General features: G+C 44.6%; 1 protein-coding gene and 1 long non-coding RNA gene across 8 annotated transcripts in view; one reads left to right on the plus strand and one right to left on the minus strand.

The window, feature by feature from the left end:
* Dnajc6 (DnaJ heat shock protein family (Hsp40) member C6) overlaps window positions 1-17,458 on the minus strand; it is a 164,123-nt gene that overhangs the window by 102,042 nt on the left and 44,623 nt on the right. The window contains exon 1 of one of the 7 annotated variants that reach the window (XM_052718040.1): window positions 2,756-3,069. The exons of the other annotated variants lie outside the window; for them this stretch is intronic. Coding sequence (XP_052574000.1) covers window positions 2,756-2,942 — 187 coding nt within the window. The 5' untranslated portion in view covers window positions 2,943-3,069. Of the gene's footprint in view, window positions 1-2,755; window positions 3,070-17,458 lie in introns of those variants that run through there. 7 annotated transcript variants of the gene reach the window in all.
* LOC128097492 (uncharacterized) lies at window positions 3,088-16,966 on the plus strand. The gene is made up of 3 exons (XR_008213878.1): window positions 3,088-3,188; window positions 8,682-8,956; window positions 10,584-16,966. It is a non-coding gene; the product is annotated as an uncharacterized LOC128097492 (long non-coding RNA).

A 17,458-nucleotide genomic window follows, 5' to 3' on the forward strand; every position in this document is an offset into this window, starting at 1 on the left:
TGACTTCTACATATGGGGCACGCGCGCGTGTGCACACACACACACACACACACACACACCACCAAAATTTTAAATAAATGCAATAATTCCAAGAAAGAAAAAAGACAGAAGACCAGAGTCTGGCTGTCCCTAGGTAACTCCTTTTCACTAGACAAGTCTCTAACATCATCATCATCATCATCATCATCATCATCATCATCACCCTCACACCGGAATCAGGGAGCACAGAGTCAAAAGAGTAAGGGAAATTTGTAACTTCAGCCTCACACTGCTTTGAGCCTCAGCTAAAGTTCCATGTTAAGAATGTCTCCTTTTGCAAGTGAGGAATGGGCTTAAAACCTAGAGTTTCCAGCTAGTAACAATGGTTCTGAGGCTCCATCCCCCAATCTCAGGCACACAGAGATTGCTACTTTATTATTTCATAGCATTCTAGAGAATGAAATAAGATAAGTGTCCAAGAGCTCTATATAAACTGTCACACATGTGTAAGGCACTATTGAGATCAAGCTTTGCATTTTCTACAGCGATGTCCACATATTTTCCAGTTCAAAAACATTCCTGCTTGAACAAAGCCCCACAAACCTCCTCTCCGGTCCACCACATCATACACAATCAGCTGGATAAATGGGCAGATGACTATCGTAGTATTAGAAATGATCTATGAGTTTAATTAAATATCCTAACAAATGGATATATTTACACAGCACGGGCCACACTTCGAACCTCTTAGAAGAAAGACTCTAATTAGGCAGGACATACAGTTGCACTAGGAAACAAATATGGTTCTCAGAATCTAATCCCTCATCCAAACCAAACATTATCACTCTAAACCATGCTCTCAATTGAACATATGCATCATGTCGTCAGTTGTACCAGCCTGCTACAGCCGAGCCCCAGCATTCCCCTAAGCAGATGCAGGAGGGGACAGACATGGCAGGGTGGCAGGGAGCTGCAAGGAGGAATGTGCTCTTGAAACAGCACTAGCTTGATGAAGTTGAAGAACCAACTCCTGGCAACAGCACTTTAGAGATAACTGTACCTTCCTTCCCACCTCCACCGTTTAACAAGGCAACTCATTGTTCTCACCACCTACTGAAAAACCTGATTTAGTGGGGGTGGGGAGGAGCCAGTCCTCAAAAGTCCAGGACCTAACTAGGCCTTCTGTGTTAGAATAGCTGTCCCTATCAAATAACAGCCCACACCCAAAAGACTATTCTCGACTGAATTCTCCCATAAAGTTTAATCTTGTGTTTGGACACCACCGGACCCAGGAAATATATAGATAGATAGATATAGATATAGATATATAGATATAGATATAGCCTACAAAAAGTATATGTTTTTCCCTATAATGTAATGTACTTTAAAAAACAAGTTCCCATTCCTAAAATGATTGTTGTGGAAAAAGAGAAAATGCATGGACTCATTTTTTCCTGTCCCTGATGTGGGGCTTCTCTGCACTCATTTGGAAATGCGCCCATTTCAATTATTTCCCAAAAATGACTATGGGTCTGAGTACACGAATCTGCTAATGATTTGAAGGAGGGCCATGTCCAGTCAAAATACAAATAGCATCCATGTAGAAAGGCGCAGCTCAAATAACCAAACACAGGATCACTCCTCAACCCCCAGAAAACAAGCAGTCCACTAGGAACAATAACAGCTGTATGTTAGTCTGAGAGAACCTCCCACCAACACCCTCTTCAATTTAAACCACGGCTTAACTAGTGAACTCCCTTTCAGTCCAGAACGTCTGAACATCTGTGAACAGTATTTCATGTCACTTTCGGGAAGAGGGAAGTAGGAAATGACAGCCCAAGGAGAGACATTATACAATTAAAATCCACAACCAATTCTCCGTAAAGTGAAGAAATAGAATCCAACTTGATTTCATCCCAACCTGACTCCCACCAGTCCTCAGTTGCCAGTACTACAGTCACAAAGGTAGAACCAGCCCCCTGTGGTTCCCATCCTGGAAAAAGAAAAAGTAAACAAACAGCTCTTACACGAGTCTTTGGCCAGCAGGGATTCCTGGGTGACTGTTTTGATACACAAATCGCTAACTCTCACCGTGTCTAAGAGGTCTCTAACTCATTAAAACATCTTATGGACTTGCAAACACAGACAACCAAGTTTGGAAGCATTTCCAGCTCCCCGTATGAGAAGCTTGAGGAGCGATTAGCATGCCGAAGAATAAGATCAAAGCCAACAAACCGAGCAAACAAATTGCATTGTGTAAAGCATAAGAGCTGTGTTGTTTAACAGGGCTCTTGATCCCAGGTAAAGCCTTCCGTGGGAGAAAGGAACCATTAACCCTAGCAGACCGTTCAGACGTGGCAGAGCTTTACATAATTGTAAATAACAGCAGCATCAGGGGAACAACTGGAATAAACGTGGTCTGCAAGCTGCTAAAGCGCCAGGCGCTTCTCCTTCACCTCGGCCCCTGCAGCTAGGCGGAGAAAGCAGCCGCCTTGCCTCGCGGAGCAACCCTCCCCTAGCTCCCTCCCCTCCCCTCCCTTCCCCTCGTCTCCCCGCCCCCAGCTGGTGTATTCAGCAGCCTAGGGAGATTAAGAGGTGCTCGCTAATGTCACCGAGCCTCCAGACGGATCTAACGTTTCTTAGCTCCCTGGACCAAAGAAATTAGAGACGTTACACCCCGTGGTATTAGATGCCGTGGCCTACAACCCAGCCTCTCCCAGCCTGGGCCGGGGACGCACGCCGCCGGGTTGGAGGACTGCGCCACGGTGGCCGCTACCTGAGCTGTCCGTGGTGCTGGCGCGGTGCGGAGGCTGCCGGGCGGGACTGCGCGCCGCACCCGCGGTCACCCTCTGCGTGCCAGCCGCCGCGCCCCGCGCACTCGAGTCCCCGTGACTGTCCACCAGCTGCAAAGATTCATAACCATCGCTGCTGGTCTTTTTCCGGTAGCTCCCGAGGAGGCTCATGGGCAAGCCCGCAGAAGAGGGGAAAGAAAAAGAAATCAACCTGGGAAAGAAAGGGGGAGGGGAAGGCGGGACAGAGAGGGATGCAAAAAAAAAAAAATAATAACAATAATAATCAAGTGCCCGACATGACGCGAAGAGGAGGGGAAGGAGGGAGCGGCCACCGGGAAGGGCTCGCAGCCGCCGCCCCGGGGCACAACGCGTGTAGCCGGCCCGGCCACCCGTAGGTTGGACAGCGCCCGAGGAAGTGTAGGTATAGCCGGGCAGCAGCCGGGCAGCTCCCGGAGTGGCTGGAGGGGGAGGGAATAAACAGAAGCGAGTAAAGGAGGGGAGAATCGAAGGGAGGGAGGCTGAAAGCGGAAAACGGGGCGGGGCGGGATGGGGAGGGGACCGCGACAACGCGGAGGGAGGGGTGTGTCAGCGCGCGCTTGCTTCAGAAAAAAAAAGGGGCGGGGGGGGGGGGAAGGAAGGTGTCTCAGGCCGGGTGAGCCTGGGAGACAGGGCACTATCACAGAGAGCCAGGCAGGCCCATTTCATGTAATTCGTCTTGTCTTTGTTGGAGGATTCGGCAAGTAAAAGCCGCCTGGGTGGTGATCGACCTGGTGGACTGGCTGGTAACTCCAGTAGGAGGGGGGAAAGAATCGTGCTGATGGCAGACCATTTGTGTACTCAGAGCAGAGCAGCATCTCTGCACATTCCCCGCACGGGATGAGATGTGGACATGAGAGAACATGTGCACTTCCAGGTCTCCTACCCTTTAACTAGGAACTGGGAGAAAGGCCTCCCCAACTCAGCTGGCTTGAGGGATTTCTGGAAAGGAAAATACACCAGGTTTTCTTTCCATCCTCTAGCCTCTTTTTCTTTCACGGTTGTAGACAAGGAAAAAAACGTCATTATTGGAAGGGCTCTGTCACAAAGTTAATTAAGCTGGAGAGCCAAAGCCCCCTTCTTGAGGAAGGCTCGGCAAGCCTGTCTGCCTCGCCATCCACTTGTGATGCTTGTATTCTTAAAGAGGCCCCCAGCACTGTGCCAGTGTCAGACCTCCACACTCTAGATAGAAACTCTGTTCAGTCTCAAGATGCAATCGCCCAATGTTTGTTTTCACCTGATAGTATTTCAGAAGGCTCCCTCCTCAGCTCAGGTGAAAGACTAGATAAAAATGTTGACTTAAGAGGATCATTTTTTTTTCTCTCTCCTGGTACTTGGATAAGGTAAAATGAAAAACTTTTAGAAGCACTCTGACAGTTTCCTGTGATACAAGAAAAAAAGTGCATGTGTGTGCAATGTGTATGGGCACAGACACAAAGCCGGCTTGACCCGCTTCTTGGTTTACATAGGTTTCTCCTGCTGTTATTATTTTGATCACATCAGGACACACAAAAAAAATCAAACAACAGCAAGTAAGAGTCTTCCATCCAGATCATCTAGAATCTAAAGTCCCTGGAAACTCCAGCTCCTCACAGGCCAAACACAATAAATTCACTGGCTTGACGGGCATTTTCTTGTTCAAAGATGACACAGACACACATCCTGTGGGTAGAGAAGGAGTCTGAAGAGGTCAAGGATGCTGGGTGCCAGAACCCTTCATCCCTTCACCACTCCCTGTCCAGTGTGTTCCCATCTGCTGAGGTGGAGTGTGACCAGAAGCTGAAGCCATAGCTAATGCTTGCTTATAACAACTTTGAATGGTGGCAGGAAAAACTGAGATATGATTTTAAACACAAAGGCTTTACTTTCAAACTTGCAGATCTGTAAGCCTGAGCGATTTTGGTTACTTCACTGAAGCAATAACTTTTAAAACCTAGTAACAAAATAGTTTCCAATGGTATTTAATAATCTCTTTCCGCATGTTCTCAATTCATTACTGACCCACAGGGAGTATAAAAATCTCATGTCCATCATCCGTGGACTTTGGCAGATGCTGGCTTTATAGTCACTAAATTTAGAGAATTCAGAGACAACCATTTCTGAAAGTGAAAACTATTGTTTTCAAAGGGAGCCCTTTGGGTTATTTTTGCTACACTTCAGAATTGCAAGCACATTGGTAAAAGAAACTGAGACATATGCCTTTGTATTTTTGGATATCTATCTCCCAAGTTTGAAAATTTAAAGAAAGCTATGAATGGGCTAGACAGCATTTTTTTTTTCCTTTTCTGGGACAGAACCCAGAATCTCAAATATGGTAAGCAAAGGATGTACCACTGAGCTACACCCTGGGCCATATCATCTTATTTTTTTAGCTTTACAGTTAACATAAACTAAATCAATCAGAATAACTATTAATATTTCTACAAAGCTGGGCTATAAAGAACACAGGAAGACTACACTATCTAGATTAATTTACAACAGCCTGAAGTCTAGAGTTTGAAGACCAACTTGGAATATGTACCAACTTAACTCTAACAGATTCCTAAAAAGCTCACTTCCCCCATGAAGATCTTTCTGCTCTGCACTAGCAAGTGTACAGTATACAACAACTAGCATGACGGAGCTGAAGAGACAAACAGGACCTGATCCAGTCATCTATACCGAGCACATAATTGTCTCCTGTTGTCAGTCCGCTGGCCTGTCTTCAAGGACAGCTCTGTCCTGTGCCTTTGCAATCCCAGTCCCTCCCATGATTGCAGTTGAGAGGAAAGTGTTCTTTTCTCCAGAAGCAGAAGATAGAGAGGTGTCTGTGTTACTAGTAAGAACTTGGTGAGGGGTGGGTGGATGGAGAGATGGTTCAGCTGATAAAGGGCTTCCTCCTGAGCATGAGAATCGACATTTGAGGGGGAGCCGGGGGAGGGGAGTTAGGGATTCAGATGTGGTGGTTCAAGTTTATAATCCTAGCACTGGAGAAGTGGAGAAAGGAGGAACCCTGAGACTCTAGACCAATGAGAGACCCTGTATAAACAAAAATAGAAAGTTCGGCGGACCACACCTAAGAAAACACAGCTGAGATCAAAACCAACTACTGACCACACATGTGCACTTGCACGAGCACACACACACACACACACACACACACACACACACACACACACACACACACACAAATAATAATGATGAGAACCTGAGCTTCAGAGAGGGAGGTAGTACTGGTAAAAGCTGAGGTGAACATGTACACCTACTCTGATGTTTCTTAAGATCAAGGCTGATTTATAAAGGCTGGAGACATGGCTTAATACTCTTTCGGAGTACTGGAGTTTGGTTCCCAGCGTCCATGTTGGGCAGAAAACAACTGACTATAACCCCAGTTCCAGGGGATCAGATGCCCACTTCTGGCCTACATACACACACACACACACACACACACACACATACACACACACACACACACACACACACACAGATAGCTAAAAATGCAATTGCCAAGTGTGGTGGCACACACCTTTAATCCCAGCACTCAGGAGGCAGAGGCAGGTGGATCTCTGTGTGTTCAAGGCCAGCCAGGTCTACATAGTGAGTTTCAGGCCAACCAGGGCTACACAGTGAAATCATACCTCAATATAAATAAATAAATAATTTAATGAAAAACTAACACAATGCTCCATAACCTATTTTATCTCAAGAATAAAATATCGCATATAGGGACGTACACAAAGGACTGGACGTCCCCTTTGGGGTGACTCTTCAGTTGATTTCACTAACTCCATGATGGGTGTCCACACTGAGAGATGTTCAGTCTCTCTTCCTCCATACCCCCAACCAAAGTTCTCTCCTGAGCAAATATCAGCCACATTTGGCAGTGAGGCTACCAAGTGAAGGTAAGCTGAGACCATACACCCTTTCACTTCTGGGAACAGTGATGGAGAACGAGGTTCTGGAACCAAACCACGCAGCAATGAGTCCAAGGCACTCGGGCTCTGGCCAGATGACCTAATCCGTCTTACTTTTCCCATGGAAAAGGAACATGCTTCCATTATAACAAGGTCGAAGTGAGGATTAAGTCAATTTTAAAATATTTTTTTAATGTAGGCATATGTGTGGATGCCATGTGAGTGCAGAGATAAGAAGACATCCTTGGTGCTAGAGTTATAGGGTTGCCGGTCTCCCAGTATGGGTTCCGGAAACCGAACTAAGGTCCCCTAGAAGATCAGCAAGCTCTCTTAACCACTGAGCCACCTCTCCAGTCCTTAAGTAAATTATTACCGGATAGAAATGCTTAACAAGGCCGGGCGGTGGTGGCGCACGCCTTTAATCCCAGCACTCGGGAGGCAGAGCCAGGCGGATCTCTGTGAGTTCGAGGCCAGCCTGGGCTACCAAGTGAGTTCCAGGAAAGGCGCAAAGCTACACAGAGAAACCCTGTCTCGAAAAACCAAAAAAAAAAAAAAAAAAAAAAAAAAAAAAAAGAAATGCTTAACAAATACTATTATCATTACCTATTATTTCTACAACTACTATCATATAAATGACTTATTGCTATATTTCCAACTATTACTGTATTTTATACCTCATTAAGTCACTTTTTCAAAGATGCGAATAATTTCCTATCTTTAAAGTTAAACTAAAGCCTGTCCTGCTTTATTTGTTATCATTTTGATAGATGATAATGTAAAAAGCATTTTGTATAAGGTAAAGTGATTTTTTTTCTGCCTTGGGTTTTTACATGTCTGCGGGCCTATTTTTCCAGTTACATTTGGAGTATTTATGAAGGGAAGTCCATGTTTTCCTTGTGTTCCATGACAACCAGAGAGTACCCAAACAGTTAGTAAATGCATAAATAGTAAGCAAATACTAAATTAAACAATTAGTGAACAAACAAAAATAACTGTATCATTTCCTTTTTGCATTTGTGTGTGTGGTGTGCTCATGTATGTGTTTGCATATATGTGGGTGCAAATGTGTGGGGTGTACATGCAGAGATGCAAGGTTGACATCAGGAATCACCCTAGGTCACTTTTCCATGTCATTCTTTGATGCAGGGTCTCTCAATCAAACCCAGAGCTCACAAAGATAGCTAGTTTTGCCAGCCACCTTGTTCTGGGGATCCTCCGTCTCTGCCTTGGAGGCTGAGATTACAAGTGAGCTGCCACATCCACTGAGCATTTTGTGTGGGTTTTGGAGATACAAATTCAAGCAAGCGCTTTAACCACTGAGCAATATCCTTGGCCCTAGTCCAGTGATATATTTCAAAAAGTTTTAATTCATATTGTGGCCTCCTGCAGTTTGTAGTCATGATTTTCACCAAAAGGAAATAAATTGAAAAAAAATAGGTTTTGGAATATGGGAAGTGTGTGTGTGTGTGTGTGTGTGTGTGTGTGTGTGTGTGTGTGTGTGTATGTTTACACTCAGTAAGGATACAGATCTAATTCTCAATGTAAGTTCCGATGGTAAATGTCTGCCTGTCTCTCTGATGAGCACAATCTCTGCTGCAGAGCAGTCCCAGTGTTCCTAACTGTGACACCCCTCTATGCTGTGACATCTGGGTTCACCTGAACAAGTGGATAACAAAGAATTCTTCCAAATTAGATGGTAAATGAGGAACAAGTCCCTGGTGCGTTCTTTCTGTTTCAAAGCCAGGTCTCTGAAACACGGTCCTTTAGTTTTCTGTTGTGGCCAATATAAACCAACGAACAGCATTAAAACTTCGGTGGGCAGCACACCTCAGAGTCATATCAGGTTGTCTCCTAGTGGGACACGACCCGTGAACATGCATAACTGAAGTACTGAACCGAGCAGTTCCCAGCTGTATCCCAGACATGTTTGGTTTGCCTGGACTTTAAAAAAGAAAAACTCTAAGTTTACATGTCTTTCCAGAAGGTTCCCAGGATCTAGTTTGAGCGCCACATCCCATCACCAATTCCCAGCCTACTGCTCTACTTCCTGCCAGCCCTCACAGGCATTTGGACCTGAGACCCATAGTGTCAAAGTCTCACCTGAAGGACCAAGGACAGGACCAAGACCAGTGACAAAACCTACATCTTTGAGCCACAGCCAAGAAGAAAGAGGACCAGGCTGGGAATCTTTTCTCACTCTGTTCTTCGTCATCAGGGTGGACCCAACCCATTCTCTTCCTGGAAGTAAAGCCAAAGGTACAGATTTTCAGGAGTCTCTTGGGCTCAAATTTCCTATCTTCTTAAAACTTATCCTTTCCTTCTCTTCCTCCAAATGATGTCCAGAGGGGAAAACTCCAATCATTCAAGCGCTCCCATTTGCTAGGCCCCAGCAGATCAAGGTTTCAGCAGAGAATCGCATGTGTAACTCGGAGCAGCAGGCAAGAGTTACATACAGCAACACACAAGAGCAAGCAGGCAGTGAGCTGGAAGATGATGAGTGTGCCATGGTATCACTGACCCAAGAAAATCCCTACTTAACATTACTTGGGAGTAGAGATGTCTGTTTTGGGTGTCTGACCAAGTGCTGGGTCTCCTGGAAGGCAAAACCAGTTTTCTAGGTAGGGCATACTTTCCAAGACAACTCATCCTGAAACCTGTGCTTCCTTCAAGAGCTGGTAGTAATACAGATAACTCACCAGTTAGTTCCCATTTTCAGGTTCCCTTTCTTGCTCAGCTCTCACACCCCTGACAGCCCTGCAAATGCCATCTTACTTTTAAGCAAACTTGGAGTCCCTGCGTCTCTCACCCAAGCTCACACAGATAACAGGACTCAAATGTCAAATTTTCTGGTCACACTTGGCCGCTACACAAGGCTACAGTGATAACTCCACTGTGAGAGAGAATCTTCAAGCCGGTGGGGTCACCGCACTTCTCTGGCATTCCTTTTTCAGGGTGACCAGTGAAAAGGGAACTGCCCTGGCTGTACTGCCCATGTGGCAGCCTGTGCTCAGTGAAGCCTGAAATTTTCTGATTGATAAGGCTTCCTCATATGCACTCTTGCTTTTAAACAACTGGTTCAAAGAGCATTTCGGGTTGTACACCTAAAAGTTGATGCTTGGCTACCCTTTGTTCACTTCAAAGCCATTAGAAGAGCTGGGTGGTAGCGATGCATGCCTTTAATCCCAGCACTTGGGAGGAAGAGGCAGACAAATCTGAGTTGGAGGCCAGCCTGGTCTACAAAGCCAGTTCCAGGACAGCCTGGGCTACACAGAGAAACTCTGTCTCATAAACCCAAAGAGGGGAGGGGATGACTAGAAGGAAAATGCTTTTATTTTCATCAAAAGCAAGCTCCTAGCTCACCCCAATACTATATTGGCAATTGTAAATTAAAACTACTTAAAATATAGGGTTTTTTTTAAGTAACTAAGTAACACCTAAATGATGCATGGTGGCACACACTCGTAATGCCAGCACTCAAGAGGCTAGAACAGGATAGAAAGTTCAAGGCTGGGCGAGACTACATAGTGAGACTTTATTTCAGATAAATAAATGTTTAAAAATAAAAAGTAAAGCTTGAGACAGGCTTGGTGATGCATGCCTGTTCCTCCAGCACTTAGGACACAGAGGCAGGAAGATGGTGACAAGTTTGAAGCCACAAAGATGTAAAAAACAAACTCTTAACATTGAAAGTGGTTTGGCCTCTATTACATTTGACACATCAGTATGCAAGTCTGAGCACACAGAGATTAAAGAGACATGGAGAAAAGCCATGGACTTTGAAGGAAACATTATATCTATGTTTGAGTGCTGTCCAAACGTGCATATGCAAGTTTTCTATGACCTGCATATACTCACAGCCATACTTTTCTTCTCTCCCTCACAGGATGAAACAAAGTAAGATGCATGAAAGTGGGCATTGTGATGATTGCCACCAGGCCTGATGACCTGAGTTCCATTCCCAGAACCGGCATGGAAGAAGAAAAGAATAAACTCCTATTTGAGTCACTCTCTGACCTCACACACTCCTACCCCACCGCACAAACAAATAAATTTAACTTTAAAAAGTTTTAAAGACACATGAAAGTACATAATGAAAAGGAAACCTTTCAAATGTTGCATTTTACCAAATCTAAGAATCCATTTTTAAGTCACAGCATTCAGAAAGAAAAAACATGATACAGATGCAAATATGACCTATCAATTTTAAGATGCTTCAAGATTTCATTAATGTTTACGTGAAAAAAAACTGCTTTAGAATTGTCACAGCATTCTTAACTATGTATTATGCTGAGAGCTGCTGGTAGTGACGGCTTTACCAGAGGCTGTGGGAGTATACAGCAGGTGACAACTAGTATTCAACAGGTTGACCTACGAGATGAATAACTCTCTGATGGGAAACCCCACTTGGCAAAGACCATGGGGTCACTGATTGTAAGTGACTGGCTGTACCCATCTGTAATTGTTCTCATGTGCCACTACATTTCTCCCCTAAGAACTGCCATGGGTGTTTTCCCACTGCTTGTGTGTTTATCTCATGTATGTATTCCATCTATTGGGCACACTTACAGCTGTGGATGGTCAAGAAGATGATTTCTGCTTAAACTGTATAATTCTGATGAACAGAAATAATACTGGGATTTTTTCATAACTGACATAACAAAGTAACAGTATTCTCAGTCACAAAGACAGCCTTTTACACATTTAGCTAGCTCAAAACAGACTAGCTGCCCCTGCAGAGAATACACAAAGACAAGTTCCCAAGTGTTTGTTGAATCAAGGCAGGGCATGAAACAACTTTGGTAGACATAACCCTCTGCAGTAATGGACTTTCTGCACGTACCCCTACCACTCAAGGTACAGCCAACTAATTGTTTATTGTTTAGGTCCTGGGTTTCAATGTCACTTCCCATCTGGGAACCCTGACCACTCAGAGCTACGTGTTACTTTACTCACCATACCCAATAAATACTACCTCCCTAGCCTGAGAGAAACTGTGTGACTTATCATGTGTTATGAGAATGGGTCAGACCCTGAAATTGTAACATATAATTGTCCAGAGTTTGGCTGTTGAAGTGTGTGTGTGTGTGTGTGTGTGTGTGTGTGTGTGTGTGTGTGTGTGCATGCTGAAAGGAAGATGTAGCTGAGTGTGTAGAGAGAGAATATGTGGAGATTTGTAACTTTGTGGAGACAAGAAAGATAAAGCTGTATAGAAAAGAGATGAGTATGTAGGACAGAGATGTGGATATAGGGCAGAGAGGTATGTGAAAAAGAGAGTGAGTGAATGATGTAGTAGTGTGTGAAGGAATGTAGCAGAGTGGAGAGAAGAAATGTGTATAGGAGAGATGTGGAGATATATATAAAGAGATGTATATAGAAGTATATGGCTGTGCAGGAGAGAGATGTATGTATGTAAAGAGAGATATATAGCTGTAAAGAACGTAGCCATGTGAAGATAGACTTTCAGAAAGAGATTTTTAAAATGAAGTAAAAGAGAAAGTTAGTGTCAGAAAGCATGTGTGTTTCCTTATTTTTTTTCCCCTCAGATAGAAAAGTCTAGCCCTCAGAGAGATAAGAATTTTTCCTAAGCCCTCACTGCTGTGGGATGTTCTGTATGTTAAATGTGTTGCTCTGATTGGTTAATAAACAAAACACTGATTGGCCAATAGCCAGGCAGGATGTATAGGCAGGACAAGGAGAGAGGAGAATTCTGGGAACAGGAAGGCTGAGGCAGAGAGATGCTGCCAGCTGCCACCATGAGAAGATGTTAAGATACCAGTAAGCCACGAGCCACATGGCAACTTATAGATTAATAGAAATGGGTTAATTTAATACATAAGAACAGCTAGCTAGAAGCCTGCCATGGCCATACAGTTTATAAGTAATATAAGTCTCTGTGTGTTTACTTGGTTGGGTCTGAGCGGCTGTGGGACTGGCGGGTGAGAGAGATTTGTCCTGACCGTGGGCCAGGCAGGAAAACTCTAGCTACACCTCACTACTCTGAGGCATTCTTTTTGCTACCCTGGAGTAGTTCTGGGAGCTGGCTTCCCAGGCTGCAGTAGTATTAGCCTGATAGTGCCAATGTCCCCGGCAAGTATTTTAAGCAACCCTGGCAGTTACAGAAAGACAATCCACATCGCGGTTTAGCAGGCCCTGCACTGTTGCTGCTACATGTCAGGTGCAGCAGGAAGCACCCAAGAGAATGAAAATACAAAATGGTATTTGGGGACTATCTTTAGCTTACAGAACAATCCACCCTACATTTCCTTAATGAGCTCACTTACTTCAGGTATAGTTACCAAGGTCGCTTGCTAGTATTTGCCCTTTTGGTTTTGGTTTGGGTTTTTGTTATGTTTCGTTGTTTTGTTTTTTGTTTTTGACAGGGTCTTGCTTTAGGTCACTGGCTGGCCTGGACGTTTGGCATGTCTTTTGACTTTTCAAGAAAATGTTCGTGGCATGACGATATGCCTGTGCTGCCATTGCATCAGTAACCCATGGAGATCACATGGTAAAACCATTGGCCTAAGAAATGTGTTGTATGCAAAAGAATTACTGAAACAAATAAGAGCTAGAGAGAGTGAAAATGGTGCCACTAAAAAGCAGGCAGCAATCCTGAAGGAGTCCCAGATGATGAGCCCAGCTTGCCAGCGCAGGTAAGAGGCTGTGTCTACACCCGTCTTCAGCAGACATTAGGATGTGAAAAAGACTCATAAGAAGCTGAGGAAATAGAAAGAAGCAAATTCAATTCTAGATTCAGTGAAGTCAGCAGCCTGAAACCTTGTACAGGGTGTTTTCTGCAACCCTGGGTCCATTCACCAATTCATCATTTTTGCCCACTGCTGTGTGTTCAGTTATATGAGGATGTGATTCCTTTCATGCAGTCGCATGTGCTTTTCTTTGAATAACCAAGTGTGTGAAATAAGTGATTGCATCTAATTAAAGATAACTCAGTAACTCATAGAAACACTGGCTGGTTTCATGTCCTCTTTCACGCAGAGAAACCTCAGCTACGCAAACTGGCAGATGCGAATAGACTACTTCAGAGCTCAGCTGCTCTCCATCAGGGAGAAACAGGTAAACTTTTACCTTTTTTAGGTAGAGCTCCCCCAAGTCAGGTGCAAGCCAGCACAGGACTAAATCTTGGATGTTCCTATGAACCCTGCCTCATTATGTATGGTTTTTACAATCTGAAGCTTCCCCCCCAAAACCCCATTATGCCTAGCCAAGCGCTGGGGCCCAAAGCACATGGAGCACCTGGCGGCTACCGTGTGGTGACGGCACAGAGGGAACCAAGTCTGAGTGCTGGTGCTCAGTCTAGAACACCAAAGCACTGCTGCCTCCTGGCTACACGTGGCTGGAAGAATCTAGCCTTTCTGGACATTAAACTGAATTCTTGGGCTGCTCATGTTTTTAACTTGTTCAATTTTTGAAAAGTCCTACAACAAGAATTTCATTCAAAGAGACCAGAGTTCTAAAATGAGCTGTTTGGGCTAAACAGTAATTGCAGGTGTCTTACCTACATCCCTCTCCATATTCAGGGTTAACAGAACCCACTCAGCTGGGAGTCTAACCATTCAGAATAAAGAACATACGTTTCGTTTGTCTCTCATGGTGTGGACCTGCCACACGTAGCTTTCTACAATCTGCTAGACACACACACAGGGCTGAGTTGTAGCCACTGTAATATAGAAAGAAGTCATGTGAGCACTTGCTGGCATTGATCCTTAAAAGCAAGTGCAGGTACAACATCCTGCTTCCAATCTTCTGCTTTTTCTTCTGGCTGGACATTGGAGCTCCCACAGACATCTCAAACCACGAGGTAGGCTTCAGGATAAAAGGTTTTGGCACCGAAGCAAAAGACATAAGAACCCCGAGCCCCAGAAATCCATGGCAGCCACGCGATAATTATCTCTAGATTAGTTAAAGGAAAGAAAGAAAGAGAGCCCTGTGGCGAGCCGCTCCTTTTCTTCCTGTTACAAGCAGCCATTCTAGTCCCCAATGGGAGATAACGTTCCACCTGACCTCTGGATCGCAATTCTTCATTCACCACAACAGTGACTAGGAATTCCATCTCCATATGGCACAGACAATGTTTTATAACTTAAGACTCTGTTAGCTCACTCATAAAATTGTTACATCTAAGCGATAAGGCAGCTATTAAAATTGTGTGACATCAAGGACATAAAGAGCTTAGCTTGGTGGCTGGCTGTGGTGTTTTCTGCTACGCTTCAGCAAGTACATGGCTGTGTCTACTGTACCTGACTCCAAGGCCAGTGATGCACTAAGGTCCCCAAAGACTTCTTCGAGACAGGCCCAGCTCAGACCTGCAATCCTGGTTCAGGTCACCTGTGATTTCCCTAGTCTCTGCTCCTTCCTTTGTACAGAATTCTATTTCTTCGATCTTATAATTCCAGTGTAGTCTAGAGCACTTGAAGCCATCCAAGTTGATCACATGACTTAAAACAGTTTGTAGCTATTTGCGACACAATAGTTCTAAGACTGTTTGATATGGCCAAGTGAGAATCTGATTCATTCTCCATCTGTCCAAAAAATAATAATAATGAATGAGAAATTTAGGTAATGAGAGGGAGGCATTTCTATTTTATTGTTTTATTTTTCACTTTTTATTATAGACGTTATCAGGCACACACAAAAGTAGATCAAATGATGTGGTTGATTCCTTTGTACCCACAACGCAACATTAATATCAAGACATAATCAACCTTCTTTCACATGTATAACCCAACTTCATGTATTCACTCACTCATTCATTCATGTACTCAGTCTTTTCCCTTGCAAGGCTGGGGGCCAATCCAGAGCCTCGTGCATGCTAAGCCACTAAGCTGTACTCCACCCCAACCCTCCTCAATGTATTAAAGTGCATTTCAGGCTTCATATTATTTATCATTAAATACTTCCATATGTAGTACTTTAAATTTTTTTGGCAGGCGGGGGGATGCTATTAAATTTCACCCATGCCAGAAGCAGAGCAAGATGTACCCCACCTGCTTGTTGAGAGGCTAAAGCTACCCACCGGCTCCTTGTCACACGACCCACGAAGAAACCTGCTACCTCCCCATTGGCTAACTTCTAGTAAAAGAGATACAGCATCCATTTAGCTTCTTGTCCCTGCTCACTGCCGTCCACACCACATGCACCTCTCCCAGCCCTGGTTATAGTCTGGGCCTTGCTGGCCAGCAGATCTGGAAGCTAGCATGGGATTAAGGTTTCTCCAGCCAGAGAAACGGACAGAATGTTCAAGTAGGAAGGAACTGTAGAGGGCAGGCGATCCCTTTCAGTTTAGAGATAAGAAAAAAAACGAGTCAGAAGAGGGAGCAAATTGATTCCCATCTGAAATGCAAACCCAATTATAGGACTGTGCCGGCTGCTTTCTGTGTCAACTTGACACAGCTAGGGTCATTTGAAAAGAAGGAATCTTAATTGAGAAAATGCCTCCATATAACCGGCCTGTGGACAAGTCCGCGGGGCATTTTCTTGATTGATGATGGATGTGGGAGAACCTAGCTCACTGTGGGTGGTGCTACCCCTGGGCAGGCGGTCCTGGATGGTATAAAAAAACAAACTAAGCAAGCCAGGGGGAACAAGCCAGTAAGCAACACTCCTCCAAGATGAAACAAACCCTTTCCTCCCTGTGGTGATTTGAATGATAACGGCCCCCATAGTCTCAGTATATTTGACCGCTCATCCCAGTTGGTAGAACTGTTTAGGAAGGATTAAGAGCTGTGGCCTTGTCGGAGGAGGTGTGTCACTGGGGTTGGGCTTTGAAGCTTCAAAAGCCCACACCAGGCTCAAGTCTCTCTCTCTCTCTCTCTCTCTCTCTCTCTCTCTCTCTCTCTCTCTCTCTCTCCCTGCCTGATGCCTGAGAATCAAGATGTAAGCTCTCAGCTACTGCTCCAGCACTATTCCTGCCCACCTGCTACCACGCTCCCTGCCATGGTGAAAATGGATTAATCCTCTGGAACTGTAAGCAAGCCCCCAATAAAATGCTTTCTTTTATAAGCTGCCTGGCCTTGGTGTCTCTTCACAGCAATAGAACAGTAACTAAGACACTCTTCAAGTTGCTTTTAGTCATGGTGTGATGGATTCATCACAGCAATAAAAATTCTAAAAAAGACAAGGACTCAGCCCTCTATCTAGGTTAGCAGTTCTTCACCTCTGGGGTTTCAACCCCTTTGGGGGTGCAACGACCCTTTCACAGAGGTTACCTAAGACCTCAGGAAAACACAGATATTTACATTATGATTCATAACAGCATCAAAACTACAGTTATGAAGTAGCAATGAAATTAATTTTTTTTTGGGGGGGGGGGGGTCACCACACCGTGAGGAACTGTATTAAAGGGCCACAGCATTAGGAAGGCTGAGAACCACTGAGCTAGGTATTCAACACAATGTACACTTCACCTGCTGCTTCCCCTCAGAACTCAACTTCTTGTTTCACCCCACTGTCATCTTTTTTTAATGAATATTATTACATTTTATTGCTTTAGTGTGTGTGTGTGTGTGTGTGTGTGTGTGTGTGTGTGTGTGTGTGTGTGTGTACCACAGCAGGCATGTGGAGGTCAGAGTACAACTTGAGGGAATTGTTTCTTTCCTTCTACCAGATCAGTAAGCTTGGCAGCAAAGTGCCTTCACCCAAGTCACCTTGCAAGAATCCCTACCTCAGTCTTGAAGTCCAGACATTTGGCATCCCTGGATTCCCCCCAACTGTCCAAGCCCAGCCTGCTCGTCAAGTCTCTCT

This window comes from Peromyscus californicus, unplaced genomic scaffold (genome assembly GCF_007827085.1).
Source record: "Peromyscus californicus insignis strain IS unplaced genomic scaffold, ASM782708v3 Scaffold_5__1_contigs__length_169319896, whole genome shotgun sequence".
NCBI lineage: Eukaryota > Metazoa > Chordata > Mammalia > Rodentia > Cricetidae > Peromyscus > Peromyscus californicus.